The 17,805-nt window shown below is 39.3% G+C and overlaps 2 protein-coding genes across 2 annotated transcripts; both read left to right on the top strand.

The window, feature by feature from the left end:
• The first annotated feature begins 1,731 nt into the window (after positions 1-1,731).
• LOC110068457 (uncharacterized) lies at positions 1,732-8,056 on the top strand. The gene is made up of 7 exons (XM_089276274.1): positions 1,732-2,156; positions 3,410-3,657; positions 4,503-4,635; positions 4,753-4,937; positions 5,398-5,558; positions 5,990-6,120; positions 6,881-8,056. Exons 1-7 carry the CDS (start codon positions 1,862-1,864, stop codon positions 7,540-7,542), a joined length of 1,815 nt encoding a protein of 604 aa, XP_089132400.1. The 5' UTR covers positions 1,732-1,861; the 3' UTR covers positions 7,543-8,056.
• A 2,626-nt stretch (positions 8,057-10,682) lies between these two features.
• Positions 10,683-17,649, top strand: LOC110068527 (uncharacterized). Its single transcript, XM_089276080.1, has 6 exons — positions 10,683-11,226; positions 12,269-12,510; positions 13,122-13,260; positions 14,065-14,198; positions 15,158-15,267; positions 16,053-17,649. Exons 1-6 carry the CDS (start codon positions 10,947-10,949, stop codon positions 16,069-16,071), a joined length of 924 nt encoding a protein of 307 aa, XP_089132206.1. The 5' UTR covers positions 10,683-10,946; the 3' UTR covers positions 16,072-17,649.
• The last annotated feature ends 156 nt before the right edge of the window (positions 17,650-17,805 follow it).

The raw sequence follows: 17,805 nt of genomic DNA, 5'->3' as shown, positions 1-17,805 counted from the left end.
AACGCCATCAATTCGATAATGAAACGGATATGTCATACGCTATAATCTAAGAATATTCACAAGACTGATTTCAGCCAAAAATCGACAAAAAATAGGAATATATATTCAGCCTGGGCCGGAAAAACGATATTCTTATAAATCAAGGGTGTATTTCATTACATCATTCAAATTTATATTCTTACAGACATCATAATTACATGTGCAATGTCTTTCGGACGGTTTTTGTCTAAAATAGTCTTGTTTGTCGAAGCTACATCTACTTTGAACTACTCATCATTTAGCAGTGGAACAGCTACCTCTAGGAGAGAATTTCTGCGAGATTCCTGAACCCCCGAGATTTTGATTTAACGTGACTTGTGGTGAAAATATCACATTGCATCATTGCTACGATGCTGTTAATACTATTTTCAGCGCGATCCATTCAAACCTCGCCCTTATTTAACCATAAGTTTTCAACTTCTAAGTATATCTTCTTCCGTTTCAAACCTTTAACCTTCCTCCACATTTAATTCGTTTTGTTTTTTTATGCCTGTATAGCATAATCGTCTTAAATAGCATAACCTCACCAAGTCTCATTAATCTGACTGAAGCTCAAATTAACAAACTATGAAATCTTAACAGAAAATTTTAACTCTATCGTTTTTTCGTCCATGGGAAACCGTTCAGTGTAGCGCTATCTGATCTGCTCTTAAGCCTCTCTACTCCATTTCGGAGCATAGGCCACTGACAAAGCTCCTCCAATCCCCTTGTTTCTCTGGCCAGGAGTTCCATTTGCATCTAAGAGTAGACCTTCGACTGTATAGTGTAGTATATCGTTATAGCTAACCCGAAATCTTTAAATCTTTCTCCCCTCAAACGTCATTATCTTTTACACTGACCACATTTATTTTTTGCGATCACATTACTTTAAATTTCTAATAAGTTTGCTGTTAGTTAGTTCAAAAGTGCCTTGTTTCTCAACGGACAGTTGAACGAAACAGATCCAAAACGCGTCGCGCACACTCGTGAACCATGGAACTCCACACAAAGCACAGAACAAGATGTAGTAATCAAACAAATGAGAGAAAAATTATGATTCAAATATGTATGCTTTTGTTGATATTTATCCTCCCTTCCAATTGATAAAACGAAACCAATTTCGGGTTTTCTAATTCAGGAAATATAAACACATCTAATAATGCTATAATTTTTCCATACATTTGCCTGTAAATTGCGCCATTATTTAGTTATTTTCCATATAATTTATTTACAAGTAAAATTTGTCCTTCTTTTGGTATAAATTAACTGTATTTTTCGAGAACTCTATGTATGAAGTTAAGCTACAATCTTTCAGTTAGAACTTCTGTTTGTCTTATGGTGTTAGAAAAGGCAACACGTTTTGAAAATCCCTTCGAAAAGTTTGCTCTTTGTTTTATCTGTCGTGTATTTGTAATTCTCGTACTTTAGTTCTTGTGATTTCAGAAACAAATGGAACATTTATCTTTACGCTCGCGTGATCGCGTGCCGCGTGGAATAAAACGAAATTAAGTATCGAAACCCGCCTTGAAAATTTCGTTGAAGAGAAATTTATGAGAAGGAAGTCTTACTGAAGTCACGATATCAAATTGCTATTAAAAGTATCTTCTGTCAAGAGTTTATTACGGCTCCTGGGCATATTTCCTTATAAAGTACATATATTTTTAGCCGTTTGAGTGGCTCGCGTGACCGATTATCCCTGGGTTATTTAAAGCGAAAGGCACGAACAAGTTGACGTGCTGAAGTAAGGAGCTTATAAAACAAAGCACGCACATTACTTAAATCACGTCATACAGCTTACTACGAAAAATCAGTCTTGTCAACGGCGAAAGAAACAAATTGTGGAATGTGGACTTTATTGATGTTGTTTTTGTTACATCAAATAGTCTGTATCTACGCCGAATCGACGTTAGTGAGAATATCACGCTTTGAAGAGGAACAAGACAGTTTTAGGTTGCCAGGATCGTACTGCAGCCGTCAGAATGAGTGCAATCGTTTTAACGCAAATTTGTCTCCAACAGCATCTGAAAGAGGTCATTGTTCGTGTTCTTGTTCGCGTCAGAAAGCAGCAACGTTTGGTGTTAAGAACGGGTATTGGCAATGCATCGATAATAAAGAAATTCGCCAGAGAGAATTGTCTGGTAAGTTGGTTAATGTGTTAGTATATACCTCCCTTCAAAGTCACTGATACAATTTTTATTAACAACGAGAAAACCCTCTGTTGAAATCGACCCGATTGAAAGAAACTAATAAAAATAATATCTCAATCAACCACAGTTGAGGTGCTACAATAAACAGGAATTGTTGCAAGAAGTCAGTACGTAACCCCGGGTCAATATTTTATCCCACAAACACCATTATTTCGTTGAATGCAGTTGTAAGAGGGGACGGGGAGGAGGAAATAGTTGATTTCCTAATGAAAATCATCCAAAACGCACTGACGATTTAGCCAGGAATTGTCCGACTCATATATATGCTAGAAACTCGGTTGATATATGAGAGTATTGTTAATACAGGGGAATAGTTATGAAACCTGGCAAAGCTCTTTGTTGTATATTTTTGTTGGCTATTCTGGGGGTTTACCTTGCACAAAACCTGGCAAAATACGAAAGGTGGTTATGTGTGATCATACAACTAACCAATAGAAGCATTGCGATTATGTAATTTATGCATAGTCAATTAACATAAAACAAAAGATGTGCGGGGTCAAGGACCTTGCAACATAAATCTTAGCCTGTTTGTTTCCTTCTTTGATGTTTACTGGGCTTCTTAACCATTTCTCTCTATAGCTATTAAGTATGATGGAATTTAAAACCACGATCACCCAAACTTGCTGGGACAGAGATTGACGGAAGGTATCTGAAAATTTAAATAGGACAAGCTTCCGCACAACCAAAAGTTTATTTCAATGTAACCAGCTATTCTCTCTCTCATCTGCATATTTCAACGCTATATCGATCTAATAATTGACATTGTTATATAGCTGGCGTTTTTCCCGCTACATCGCACCCATTCATTGGCTAGTTCATGGTCACATGACATCTAACAAATAAACTGTTTCCCGCCAAATTCCATTAGCGGGCAACATTGCGAAAACTATGACGTCAAACGGGAAACAGTTCACTGTTACCCGCGAAATGTTGACCGCTGTAGCACGTCATTTGTCAATAAAGTGACTATTTGTTTTCAACCGGCTTGATTCATTTGTTTTGCAATATAACAAATCACTTAATGACTGGTCCCTTGGGGAACAGTGAATTTTGCTACCCTGGAATCTCAATGTTTCCCTCGACTTGGTCTCGGGAAGCATTGAGATTCTGGGGAAACAAAACTCACTGTTCCCCTCGGGACAAGTCATTAAGTGTTAAATGTTAACTATTATGTTCTTGTTTAGATTGCAAAAGGATTCAGTTTATCACTGAAACAGATACAGATCTTTTGAGAGTGTTTAAAGTAGGAGAAAGCGCGACTTTTGACATCAGCCTCAGTACTCAGGGCTTCGTAAAAACTGCGCACTTCGAATTCAGCTATCAAGCATGCAACGGTGGATGGAGATCGATAAACAACACGGCTTCTGTTCCGGAACTTCAAGTGACAAAACTATGGACACCTTTAACGAATAATTACACGTATATGCTTAAGGTAAGGGGAAACGGAAATTGAATCGACATATTAGGAGATCGTTTCTGTCCTTCTTCAGCTCAAATGCATGTGATACTTAACTGGAAAATGATTACATCCTGTTAGACAACTAGTAGAGGCAATGAAGCATTTGCCTCTAGTCGGTGACGACTAATCTGGCTGAAACAAACTAAAAAAGCGGATTATACGAATACTTTTTTGTGATACGATTCGGCACGGATCTTCCCGCATAATCGTCTTGATGTTTTCTTCAACGTTAAAACGTTCTCGTCACTGCAGGGGATGTTTAAGAATTTTTAGAAATGATTTTGGGGATGTATGTTGAGGAAGAAAAGCTAAAGAACTGGGAATTGGCTGGATTTGAAATCAATGTTGGAAAGTGAATTAGGATCAATTAACGAAGATTTGAAATAAGACGTACATAGTGACTAGATGAGCATAGGACTGTTGTAAATCCAAAGTACACTCGCGAAAGTGTGGTCTGTTTGCCAGGGGCACTCCCATGTTACAAGGCAGAGGATGCTCGTTGTCTCGCTTAGGAGTGTAAATCAATGATTTTGGTCATACTAGGGTGCTCAGGACGAAACGACAAAGGCTGTAATATCCGTGGTATCTTATAGGAATCAACATAAAACCTGAACCACGCTCAGATTGGTCTCCCTTAGGAGTTTAATTCAAATTTTCCGACGAGCATCCCTGATCTTTTCAAACGGTAGCCTCTCCCAGGTCTGTTTGGTCACGTGATTTTTTTCGAGTTTATTCCTCCCAATGTACAGGTAGCTGATAGTTAATTAAGGCACTCAAGTATGTAACATAGTGTTTACCAACGATGTTCTTATTCCCAGATAGATGAAGCTAAACTGAAACCCAAGGACCATATGCATTTGGAAGGAAGAGTTATAAAGCTTGCCATTCCACGCGGTCCTTTGCAAAAGAAGCCATTTTGTTTGTTATTCAAGGTTGCTGGTGTTATGCAGTGTAAGTAACACATTTATCCATAAGTGTTTGATCAACATCTTAAAGGTTGGTCCCACAAAGAAAAAAAAAAGACTTCTACTATACTATGTATAATGTGATTTCTTTTGACGTTCACAGGTCCCCTCAAGCATATTTTAGCAACTGGAATACCTTCAACAACAACAACAACAACAACAACAACAGCGACAGTACATAGCCTATTTTCGGAGGCAGTTATTCCCACTTCTCGCATTGTAGCTACAAGGATAAGAAAATCTCAGACGATACCGACTGCCACTAAAGTTCCCAAAACAACGTTTAAGGTTTGTACAGGCGTTTTTCAGCATCGTTGTCCGTCAAAATTACTTCAAATTTCGTTTCGAGGTGTTTCGAAACCTTTCAAAATTTTAAAGAAATTTCGTCCCAATTTAATTCGAGTATAGACAAAGTGCTAACTTCCTCGAAATTCCCTTGCATTACTGTTGCACAGCACTATATATAATGATTGCACTTCAATTCTTTCTATTAAATGACACGTTGATGTGATTTTCTTTGTTCCCGCTTTATTCGCATTACCAGTCTGCTGTTAAAATTATTGCGATGATAAATCAGATTTTTACTAACGCAAGGTTCATCAGGGCAAAACAAGGAGTAAGCCCACCGCGCCTCCTATGCGTTAATTGGTACTTGATTTCCCACGCTTGAGCACGGGCTCCTTTTCCGGGCAGCAGCAGTTAATGGAACTAATGAGTTGATTATTATTATTTTTTATTTTTCACACAGGTGACCCACCCCTGGGCCACTGATGGTGACGATGAGACACTTCACAAGGCTTCGGCTCAATTTTCAGTTCCCTTGATCGCTGGAACTGCGGGCATTGCTGGGATCGTGTTATCAGTTGCTTTTTTCGTTGTTTTGTTAAAGTGTCGGAAAGAAAAGAAAAGGTGAGATGAAATGAGGAGGTATGCATTAGCTGCTCTTTAAAAGGCATCTGCACTTTGTTGGGAACAACCGAAATGACCATCGACAACAACAACAACAAAAACCTTTATTAACGTGTCTGGGGTATTTAGCATTGCTGCTAATTGGGGACACACAAAAAAAGAAATTATGAATGTAAAAATGAATAAGTATATATTAAAAAGTTAATAAGTAAATATTAGAATATTAATAAGTAAATATGAAAGATAACTAAATACGAATACTTGCTGTCCTCAAGTGGCATACTTTTTGCTTAAAGTCTCGTACTATGAAGTTATAATTAAGCTCCTATTTTCCATTCCTTAAGCAACTTTGTGAAACTTTTTTGTTCCGGACTATAGGAGAGTTGAGTGTTTGTCAGCGCCAGCTTTTAATCTACATTTTGTTCCCGTAGGCATTTGTCTTCGACATCCCTAGAGCTGAAAGCAACAAAATCAGACGATTACGTCAACCAGTATGCAGTAGCTGAAGAGAAAACATCTTATCAAAGTCTGTCTCCATCACCAGGTGGTGCCATGGAAAGAGGTCTGTATTAACGACGCTGCTTTTACCTGTATCAGGAGTCCATATTCCTATATATTGGTTATTTCGATGTGACTGAACGGAAAGGGCGTCTATGGTGTTAGAACAATTATTGGCTCAGTACAACTAATACCAAAATTATCTCTATTAGAATCAAAAAGGACACAGAAAATCCAGTGAACCAACTGTAAAACTCGAAGCAAATACATGTAGCGGACGGGGAAACGTGTGCGAACAATTCACGATTGGTTTTGGTTTCACTTCTAATTGAATGACAAAGTGGTGCGAGTCAGTTTTTTAAAGCCTAACGCCCAGCGTGGTTACTCAAAACCAAATCAAATGGGAGAAAAAACGTTCGACACTAAAGTGAAAATCGCTCTATTTTAATGGGAATTTCCGAATAGTTAGTAATTATTTAAGAGAGATTTGACTGGAGTTCAGAATAAGGCTCTTTCGTATGTGAGGTCAATCTAGCAACGATTGATTAGTAGCCCTCTAGCTTAGGAGCCGTAAGGGACGCAATTAATGAATGAGTAGGTGTTTGAAAAGGTAATAGTATAACTATTACCATTAAATCGTTGTAATAATTAAAAATTAAGAAAAGCATCATGAAAATAAATAGATAATGCTAACAATCAGGCTGAAGTTTGTCACTGCAAATGTTACATGTTTCAAAACTATTTTCGTCCTTCATGGCTATTTTCTGAAAAGCTTAACAAATTATTATTGATGAGGCCGCATATCATTAAACGCCTGTTTGCAGGAGTGTACATGGCGAGATACAACGTACCTGGAACTATTCCTGCCATCAACAGTACTAGTCGCCATGCGCAACCCGAGGGACGAGACCCGTGCAGTCCCGTGGAGAGGCCAACAGAGAAACCAGCCAGTGATGAATACGACTATGCGGAGTCTAGTCTCGTGGTTCGTAATAATCTGCTCAAGATCGATTTCCCTGGGTCAAAAGAGAAGGACTCCAACACACTCGAAGATAATGTCCCCTATTACCATGTACTCGAGATGAGAGAGGAAGGTCTTCAAAGTGAGGAGCCGAGTGAAGGCCGTTGTGGAAAAGCCGAGGAAATTGCTCCTTGTTATCAAGTACTTGAAGAACCTAATCCTTCGGATTCCCAAAGCAGCTCGTTCAGACGAGACGAAGGAGGAGCTCACGTTGCACATCATGAGGAAACAGACCCTTTCTATCATATCTTAGAGGAGTCGACAGACGACAAGCAGAAAGGACCTGGTGATGGAGTAGGAGCTTGCAATTGCGGAGTAAAAGGACCTATTAGCTCTTCAGACAATGAAGAATATCGTGGTTACAAAGAGCTTAAATCAGATGGGCTCATATCTAAAGATTACCAGGCGCTTCACAAATATGCCTATGTAACTATCGGAGACCCTGAAGATAGCTGTTATAACTAGGATATATATCTTCTAGTATAGGTTCCCGCAGCGAAGTGATATATATGAAGAAGAACTTTCGCATAATAAATATGACCGTGTATAATATAATGATAGTAAGATATTTCTTAGAAAATCGCTGCTGGAAGCAGACAAAGTCTGCTCTAGCTTCCTGCACAAGAATGAAGTGTATTATTACAACGTAGACCAGGTTCGTGTGAGGTCAAGATGGCTGGAAATTGGCCAAGTTCTTTTTTTGCGTGTTTATGGAAACACGCAAAAAAAAGAACGAGGCCTACATCCAGCCATCTTGACCAAACAACCTTGGTCAATAAAGGATTTATTATATGACATTCGGGGAAGTTTTTCTTGCGGGACACGACGGGTAGTCCCGAGCGGGCAAGATAGCTCCATCTTGCCCGCTCGGGTAGCCAATCAAAGTGCAGGATTTGATTCATCTTGCCCGCTCACGGAGCTGGCCATATAACAAAGGTCAATAACATGCTAAAATAAATGAAAGCTAAATAACACGAAAGTCGAGTTTTATTTCACTGGATGGCAAGGTTTTAAAGAAAATAATTGTCCCGTTTACACCATGTCCATTGTACATGCAATTTTCCTATCTCACTGTGTTGATCCTTCTAAGTTAAGGTCGGAGACATATTTGGGGGGGGGGGATGTTTGGGGACGCACTAGCTATAGGGGACATGTTTGGGGGGATGTGAAGCGGAGACAAGCCCGTTCGTGTGTACGCAGAGGTCGCACGGTTTCAGAGCAAACTGGTGCGCACAAGGTGGTTTGAGGCATAAAAGTGTATTGTAGCGGGGACAGTTTGTAAGGCTAAGTTCCGTAAGATGCGACCAGGTGAAAATCGAAGCCATTTTGCCCCTGCTTCATGACGCACGAATTCAAATCAGCTGAAAATGTTTCGGGGACAGAAGTTTGTCCACTGCAACAGAAAGTTTTCGCAAAAAATGGGCGTGTCACACAAGGACACTGTCGCTCCAACATGTCAACGCTGAAGAGATCATGTCCCGCTTCATTGTCCGGTCCCCTAGTAAGTGTCGACCCTTACAGTTGTACTTTTCTTTCTAAGTCATTGAGTGAATCTGTAATAAGTCGTGCTAGCTCTGAAACTTCACTGATGGTCAGCACATCACGTGCAAACAACGTGTTATCGTTCAACACGAATCTTAATCCTGATGACTCACACTGACTCCTTGAAAACTTTCTGATCGGACCATTATAACACGTTTAGATGAAGACAGACACATAAACAGTTAAGAAAATCGCCCAAAGATAATACGCGCAATGATTGGTTTAAAATTGTGTTTCTATTTAACAATTAGATTATGAGTTCGAGATAGTCAACTATCACGCGATAGAAATCGAGAGCGAATAATCTCATTGTTTTAGTACAAATCTACTAGTCGTTCAAAACTTTATTTAAATCGTCTTCACAGACGCTTCGAAAATGCCAAGAAGCGGCCGTCATTTTGTTAACAAGGGCATACTGCTACGCTACTCACTATCTATCACAGAAGAATAGATAGTCAGTAGCTATAGCGTAGCCAATCAGAGAACGTCATTCGTGATAGAACGCTAGTAGATTTATACTAAAACTCGATAGGAACAGGAAGAACATGTTAACCCCACCCCCTACCCCTAAACCTCCTCAACGTAATGCAACGGATGTAACTGGAATAATTGCCCACAAATGTATTGCAGTTACAGAGACCAAAATCTAATTTATCCTCAGGAATTCCAAATAATCAGTGCTAAAATGCAAATTTCCCAAATAATGTATATGAAATGAGTGGAGACTATGGCCAGTAAGGAGAATTGGTATCTTGAGATCACTCCTTACAAAGTTAACGCGTACTATAATTCTCTGACCTAGTACTTCAGTGGAGAAATTAGTTGCGAACTATAAGAAAAGTTTACACATAGACGCCAAGGTTTAATCATTAACTGGCTTGTTTTCTTTTAATCTGCAGCTTTTGGAACTATGTTGTTCGCTTTTGCTTGTTTGGTTAACTAAATAACATGTTGCGACGGGCCTCTGTCGTGATATAAACCGCACGGTCAATATAATACAATGTGAATATTATGTTGTGATCAACTGCTCACAGGCTAATATCGACTGACTGACTGACTCACTGGAATTTGTCGGTGATTAAAAAAGTTTTTTCTTTACTTCACAATGATTGCGTTGGTCGGAGTTTCTTTTCCGAATGCCCCTCAGTTCCGAGAAATTTATATTCATTTAAGCGTATTTGAGAGTACAATACAGCTTTTAGCGACGATCGATTTAAGCAAACAAAAATGCCATTGTTACGAGTACACAAGAAATAGATAAATACTTTTGAGAGCCTTCTTCACATCCAACCTGAAATAAAATTGACATTAAAACAAGAATTGATGTTCGCTGAAATTAGGAAATGATAATTAATTTTCGCTCTCCTTTACCATTTGATTGGACTTTGAAAAAAAAAATCGTTGACAATTCATCAATAGGAGTTATACTAAACACGCACTTAAGATTTTCTGGATGCGTCAACTTTAGATTTCTAAGAAAAAGAGACTGACCTCTTCTACATTTGTTCAGCCATCCACGAAAGAGTGGTACATGGTTATATTCTTTAATCCTTGAACTGACGGTGAAAAATTGAATGTAACATGTTTTATCGCACGCTACTGGAGAGAGCGGAGGTTCTAATCCTGGAGGAGGGACTTCCGTATAAAAATGACGGGGGGGGGGGGGGGGGGAGAGGCTCGTCGGAAATTTTGAAAACAACCCCTAAGAGGTACCAAGATCCTGTTTTGTGGGTGTGGCTTGGAATTGTTTTCATCCCCAAGAAGTGCTAATTCTTAAACAACATGACACTGACTTATCTGAAACTGCCGTTTTTCAGCTCAATACCCTAAAAGGTATCGCATAAGCTAGCGCTGTGAACCTTTTGAGGCGAAACACTCTAGGAGGTACCAAACCTTTTTTTTTAAACCCCCTATAAGGTAGGAAGAGCACCCCTGCCCTTTCATGGGATTCCCACCCCCCAAAGGAAAGGTGGTGTAATATCTTACTCACCAATGGCCATCAGTGGCCATCAATATGGAAGTAATGGCATCCTATAGGATCAATATCCTGGACGGATATTGCAAAGGATGGCTGGTCACTGCAGTTTCCGTGTTTTGGGGTTTCGCTGCCTTCGTGGATAGTCTATGCTTAGTTTCAGCGAGGGTGTAATTTGACGTAACGCTGACACGCAAAATTGAAAAAGTTGAAAGAAGTGAAGTTCCCAGGGTTCACTACTGGCGAGAAGCGAAATCAGAGACAGAGTAGGGCGCGATTCGATTAATTATCGTACTTGTCGGAATTATATCTTTTCAACCAACGATTCCGAAAACAAAACCTGACTAAAGCGATGACTGTATTGTCGGAAGCTTTCATTTTCTTCACGATCACAATCACAGGCTACAGCTCGGCCGAGTTCATTAGCATTTGGCGTGATAGTACTGTGATGTCGGACGATTTCCTCTTACCAGATTCTCATTGCCCTGGGTACAAGTCACAATGCAACAATTTCAACGGTGCTGCACTTTCCTTATGTTGGTGTTATTGCAAGGATCTACAAGGCCAGACCGCTGCCTTCTACGAGTCAAGTTACGGCTGCCTTCAAGTCAGAGATGTTCGACAACAAGCAGGTATGAACGTCAGTCGGTTGCTCAAGTCATAGTTTGTTAAATAAAGTTTGACCATACAGTTTGGATCGACTCTAATTGTAATTAAGTTCGTCTCATTTGAAGTTTGACGTTTAACCTAGGCCTAGATCTTTCCACGGCTGTTTCGAAATGACGCAGACTGGAAACTTAGTTCTCGCATGTCGAATCAACTTTTTTGTATTGAAACCGGTGGGGGGTTAAGGATGTCGGCCAGCTAGCCTTGTAATATTCTCTATTTCCTTTACCGAATACTGATATCTTTTTTACACCTTTCAAACGAACCAAACATGGTAGAAATACAATGAAAAACACAACTCCCCTATCAAATTTGTAGCGGCTACAAGCAAAAAGAATAAAAATCAGAGAAATCACAACAGGAGTCCAGCCCAAGGGGGAGGTGGGGGGGGGGGGGAATCCGATATAAAAAGGAGGGGGATACTTATTGTACCTTTCAGGGGTTAACAAAGCAGTTTTAGTACCTCTTAGGGTGTTCGGCCCTAAAAGGCTCACAGCGGGAGCTTTCGCGGCACCTTTTAGGGTACTGAGCCGAGAAAAAAAATTAACAGACAAGAGATGTGTTGTTTCGGTATTGGTATCTCTTAGGGGTGAACAAAATTTCAAGCCATGCCCACAAAACAGAATCTTAGGACCTCTTAGGGGTTCTTTTCAAAATGTCCGACGAGCACCCCCGTCCTTTTTATAAGGAAGTTTCCCCCTGGGAAGCCCAGCCCACCTCTTTGTGTTAAAGCTATTGATATCAATCAATACATATATTTTATTCTTCTTCTGTATTGGGCACTGTTTTCATAATTACCAAAAGTCCTGTTTCGTTCTATACTACGTTTTAAATCAGTTTTATTTGCTTGTAAAAAAGATTGGCTCGCACGCTACGCGTCATGCGCAAAAGTGTAGCGAAACTTAGACAGAACTTCAGAAGCGTTTTTTTGAACGTGTCCTTGTTTACAAGTTCAAACTCAGAAGCGAGCTTTTACTTTTCATCAACACATTCTATATTTTTTCATAGGCTGCCAAATGCTCTTTTCAGACGAGTCAGTGGACCAACGTTTGGTGTTTTTTCCATCTGGTTCTGTTCGGGAACAAACTGTAGACGTGCCTGCCAACCAGACGTGCACCTTCTATTATGGAAATCGATTCTATGTGCAATATCTGGATTGTACTGGTTCCTGGAGGTCAATAGAATCACCAAATCTGCTTGACACTATAGAGCTGACACCCGGTTGGTCCTCAAGTCAGCTGAAGATTAGGGTTAGTTACTAACAATGACCGTCTGCACGGGGTTAGTGCAAGACGAGAATTGGTCAAAATTTTAACTGTCAGCTGATAACGTGTGCATTTTTAGCTAAAAAGTTTCTGATAGCTGAGACACGGGCTGCAATTTTAACTGAGGGTCAAGAAATTGGCAATAATTTAAATGATAACAGAGTTTCTAATACCCTTATCAAAATCCACTCTAGTCTGCTATCTAGTAAACTAAATAGGTCTGTATGTTGTTTGAATCATTTTGATTAAGATAATGCATGTAGGGTCACTAGCTAGAGCAGTTGCTGAGTTTTGGATCAGGCCTGAATTAGGAAATGCGCAAAAATCGCAAATAGTTTTTCGTCTTAGGCGGGTAAATGCTTCAACTCTTTGTTCAAGAACGGCTATGATTTTACGATGGGAATGAGCTTAGCAAGCGTCTGCTGAAAATGCCCAGAACTGCCCAAAAATATAAGCCATACATATGGACACTAAATGGGGTAAGGTTTTTGCATCACCCCCTGCAAGTGAGATAGTGATTCAGCGCTAAAAGGAACTTGACCACACGGGAGCTAGTGCAGGGATTTCTGGCTGATCCTGTTGTTTTTTTTTTTCAGATTAAAGCCGGTACAACACTATTCCAGAACGTAACTGCTGGTCGTCTTGTTAGAGTTGCAATACAGTGCCGAAATGACGCTCCCAACGTTCAGTTGACAAGCTCATGTGTTGTGTTCCAGGTCCATGGGGCAATTGAATGTAAGCATACATGAAATAATAATAAAAATTTGTGAATATTTCATTTTAAGTTTTTATTTGTGAATAGTTTTTATAAATAATTTTGTAAAGCGCATGTAAACACGTCCAAATGTTAATATGCGCTATAAAAGTACCATTATTATAATTATTATTATTATAATAATAATAATAATTATTATTATTATTTAACTATAAAAAATTGCGATAAAATATTTCTAAGCATATTGAGAAAGTTAAAAATTTTGTTAAAAAACGACGACGTTTCGACGTTGAGCTAACGTCATTATCAAGTCAAAATGATAGTTGATAAAAAAAAATATCAACTATCATTTTGACTTGATGACGTTAGCTCAACGTCGAAACGTCGTTTTTTAACAAAATTTTTAACTTTCTCAATATGCTTAGAAATATTTTATCGCAATTTTTTATAGTTAAATGTTTAGAAAAATCGCTTCTTATTCGTATTATTATTACTATTATTATTATTATTATTATTATTATTCTGACGCTTAAAACACCAAGATAACTGAGTGTGTATATACTAAAACTACATGTATATTCAAAAATTCAGGGAATTATTTGAGTCATGACGGAAGCCTTGCGCAGCTGCGGTTTCCTGTGTTACGGAAATGGGTAAAATCGTTGAACGCGTTCCTTTTGACGAGATAAAGCTTATCAGGAAAAGAGAATCGATGAACGAGAAATACGACAACTTCCAAAATAGTGATTCTTTATACCCTGTAGTAATTTTAAATTCAAGATGGATCAGTCGTTATATCACGGTCTTCTTACATTTATTCCAAGGTCCGTACCCTTGGCCGACTCTATCACCAGCATTAAACGCAGCAACCTTGCCAACACCTGTATCAATAAGATCTGACGCAACAGGAACTCTTCCGCCAGTGACCACGCCAGCGAAAGAACCAAGGACAACCGTGGTATGCGGCTTACTTTGTTTAACCCTTAAACAAAATTCACTTGTTCGATTAGCCAGTCGCAATGAATGAATTGCATAGGTGATAACAAGAAGTCATAACCTCTCTGCGATAAAAAAATCAACCTCACTCAGTGGTAGATGAAGATGTGCGACTAAAAAAGGAGGAGGCGGGCCGGGTGCTTGAATCCTTAATGTCTTTTGAAATTTTGTTGCAATTACATGACGAATTTCAGCCTGGGCTGAAATATTAGCCTCGGCGCCAAGTATGAAATTGCGCGCGAAGAGTCTGAGGAGAATCAAAATGGCGCCGAGAGCACGAATCGTGAAAATGGGCGCATTGCTTCTATCGCGGTTTGGCCTTTTGTTTGCGCGCAATTCTCAGCTTTTTGGGATAGTCCTTAGGTGCTGACATTGGTTTAACAACGGGTGGCCCGAAGAAAGTAGGTTCATCTTCATAAACGGCGAGCCATGGCTTCTCTGACAGCTTCGTACTGTTTAACCTTGTCTACATTGAAGTCGATGTTCTTATATTCCATCAGGGAGCTTTGAAATTAGCGATACAACGAATAAGATTCTCTATTTTATCGGCTTTATTCCACTGAAATTGTTTCTCTTTCGTAACGGCAGCCATCTTGTTTCCTAGAAAACAAAATCACTGCGCATGTCCAAGCTCGTTTTTCAGCCTGGGCTGAAATCCCGTTTCGATTACATGGGATTTTTTCAGATTTTTCAGCCCGTTTGCCCGGACTGAAAATCTTACCCGGTTTTCAAAACCGGGCTAGGATTTTCAGCCCGGGCTGAATTGCCAGCCGGATTGAATCCTTCTCCAGGTAATCGCCAATTTGATAGAAGAAGTTTTGTTTCAGAAGGCGGGCTAAAATTTCAGCCCGGCTAACCGGGCCGAAATTCGCCATGTAATCAGGCCCTTAGCGGACTATCTGTTTTTTTTTCTTTTTTCAGGAACGTATTGTAAGTCAGAAGAGCACATTTATTATTGTCGGATCGGTGGCTGGAGGCCTTCTGTTTATTGCCTTGATACTGCTCATCTTATGGCGTTGCAAAATTTCGAAGTAAGTTTTATTGTTATTTACTAAATTTATAAGTAAAGATGATGATTTTGATGATAATAATGACGACGATGACGATGATGAAATTTTATGCACTAAAAGGAGAACTGAAGCACATTTGAATGGTCACTCGCCGGGTTTATTTCAGACGTTAAAGTTGGAACCACCTTGTATAGCATAATAAACAGTACCACATGAAAGTACTACTCAATAGCTTTTATTTGAATGGTCACACACTTCATCCATAGACTTAAAAGTTAGAACCACCTTGTGGAGCATAACAAACAGTACCGCATGAACGTACTACCCAATAGCTTTCTTTTAGATAGAATGATCACGCAATAGGGTTTAATCCACAGACTACGGACACAATTGACTACGGTTTGAGTCTAATACTGTTTTGCATGATGTACTATCGAATTCTGAGAATTGACACAAAAAGTAAGGAAAATTGTTGTTTCAATCTAGAACACTGACAGGATTTAGGTGCTGATATATCTCTGTTTGCAATGTTATTGCTATTTTTAGTATATTATAAATGCGAAACTCCGGGAAACGCGCACGAGGTAATGCGTCTTGGGGTTACCTCTCCGTGAGGGCACCTTTAAACCACAGAAAATTAGTATAATATTTCGTATATTTGCCCCTGAATCACACGGACAGCACATGCAACCCTAATTCTTTGGAGTCCAGTTAAGCTGAACTTTACTATTCGAGTTGGAAGGCTTTAAAAATTTATTTACTTTTACCTCTTCATCTGATTTACTCTTTCATTTTCCTCATCCAAGGTATACTCTGTTCCCATAAATATGACGAACCACTTCAAGACGTCAGCTGCTGTGGACTACGGATTACGCCTGAAGAATAGAATCCAAGAAAATTTACGTTTACCAGATTGGCAAGATTTGTACTGATGATATGCTGGTGTCAGTAATCCATTTTGACTTCCGTAAAACTTTAGAGAGACGCAGCTTTGAGAAACGTCTGATATTCAAACATCAGGCCCTACATCCGAGGGAGACTCAATATTGACTTGCATTCGGATCACTGATGAAGAGGCAGGAACCTCTATGCCTATGGTTGTTTGAAATTTTCCCGCGCATATTACAAGAACATTGAGTATCTTTTGTAGATTGTATACGCTCCCTGTGGTAGGACTTAAATGTAATTTTCTCAGGGTAGATGGAATGGGCAAGCACGGGACGCGCGGGAAAACTATCTCGCAAGAGGAGAGCACGAAGCTCCTGCGCGTCGCGTCTCCTCGTGGGAGGTGATTTTCGCAAGCCTACCCAGACCAACAACCAGCACCTGTCATATTTGTGAAGCTTATTTGGCAATCAGATCAGCTGTCCGTTTGGAAGAGAAAAAGATGTATTTGGTACGAGATTACCCGGCGAGAACAAGTTAAACTGCCAAACTGTTAAATCAATTAAATAGCATACTGAGCTTACTTTTTGAACCAAATTATAAAATAAAACTGACAAATATCAACAACTTCAGTGATTTTCAAACAAAAATGTTTTTACATTAAAATTTGCAGGCATTTGGGAAACTCTTCGACATCCCTGAAGTTGAAAAGAATAAAATCAGACGATTCCATTGACGAGGACTCAGTGGCTGAAGAGAAAACAATCTCTGAAAGCTCTTCTCCGTCACCAGATGGTGTCGAGGAAAGAGGTTGATATTAGCAACGCTTTTATTTATATCAGGAGTTCATATCCATATTGTACTATGCCATAAAAAATAGAGTCCATAAGAATACAGGAAAGCCGTTGTGTTTGACTCGTGGGATATTCCATGGCATATCAATCGAAAGTATTGCATAACTAGAACATCGATATTGGTAATTTAAATTGCTTACAACTGAAAACCAAACTTTTCTCTTTGACCAATCACTAAGGACATAGACAATCCGACACTCAAGTCCTAATCAGAGTGCAGTGTCTTTTTACCAAGTCATAATGTGACCATTCAGCCCTCATTCAAATTCAAAGAAAGTCTTTTTAGCAGCAGATTCGATTCACGGAGTGATGTCTGTTTTTAATTTATAAAATGTAAGTTAGGACTTCATAGTTTTAAACCTTACTTTTCATAGGGCTCCTTTTGATAACAGTCATCTTTGAATCTGACCGGGTTACCCTTGCTTAATTAAATGAAGGGGTCTGCATGGAACCCAGGAACCCAGAGCTTAATTTTGGTCTGGGCGATTTCAGCGATATATAACCTTTTTTCTCAATAAGATACATGTAAAGATCGATTTCTCCACGTTAATATTCTAAAAGGCAAACAGCAATCTGCTTTGTGCATGTTCTGTATTGTTCTTATAAGATCTATGCATTATCAAGGCGATATTTTAGAACAATAAGGCTTAAAATAGGACCATGTTATTTTACTTGTCTCACTTAATTCAGTCCTTGTCTCTCCAGCAAATGAGGTAGAGGGCTTCTACTACAGCTTTCAACCAGACCGAGCTTTGTTTTTGCATTCGGCCTAGTAGGATGTTAATAAGAAAAACTTAACGTTTACAGTCTCACAAACTTA

Source organism: Orbicella faveolata, unplaced genomic scaffold (assembly GCF_042242905.1).
Source record: "Orbicella faveolata isolate gen_17 unplaced genomic scaffold, um_ofav_v1 contig_4, whole genome shotgun sequence".
Taxonomy (NCBI): Eukaryota; Metazoa; Cnidaria; class Anthozoa; order Scleractinia; family Merulinidae; genus Orbicella; species Orbicella faveolata.
The sequence above is the reverse complement of the archived record's forward strand: the minus strand, read 5'-3'. Positions and strand labels throughout refer to the sequence as shown.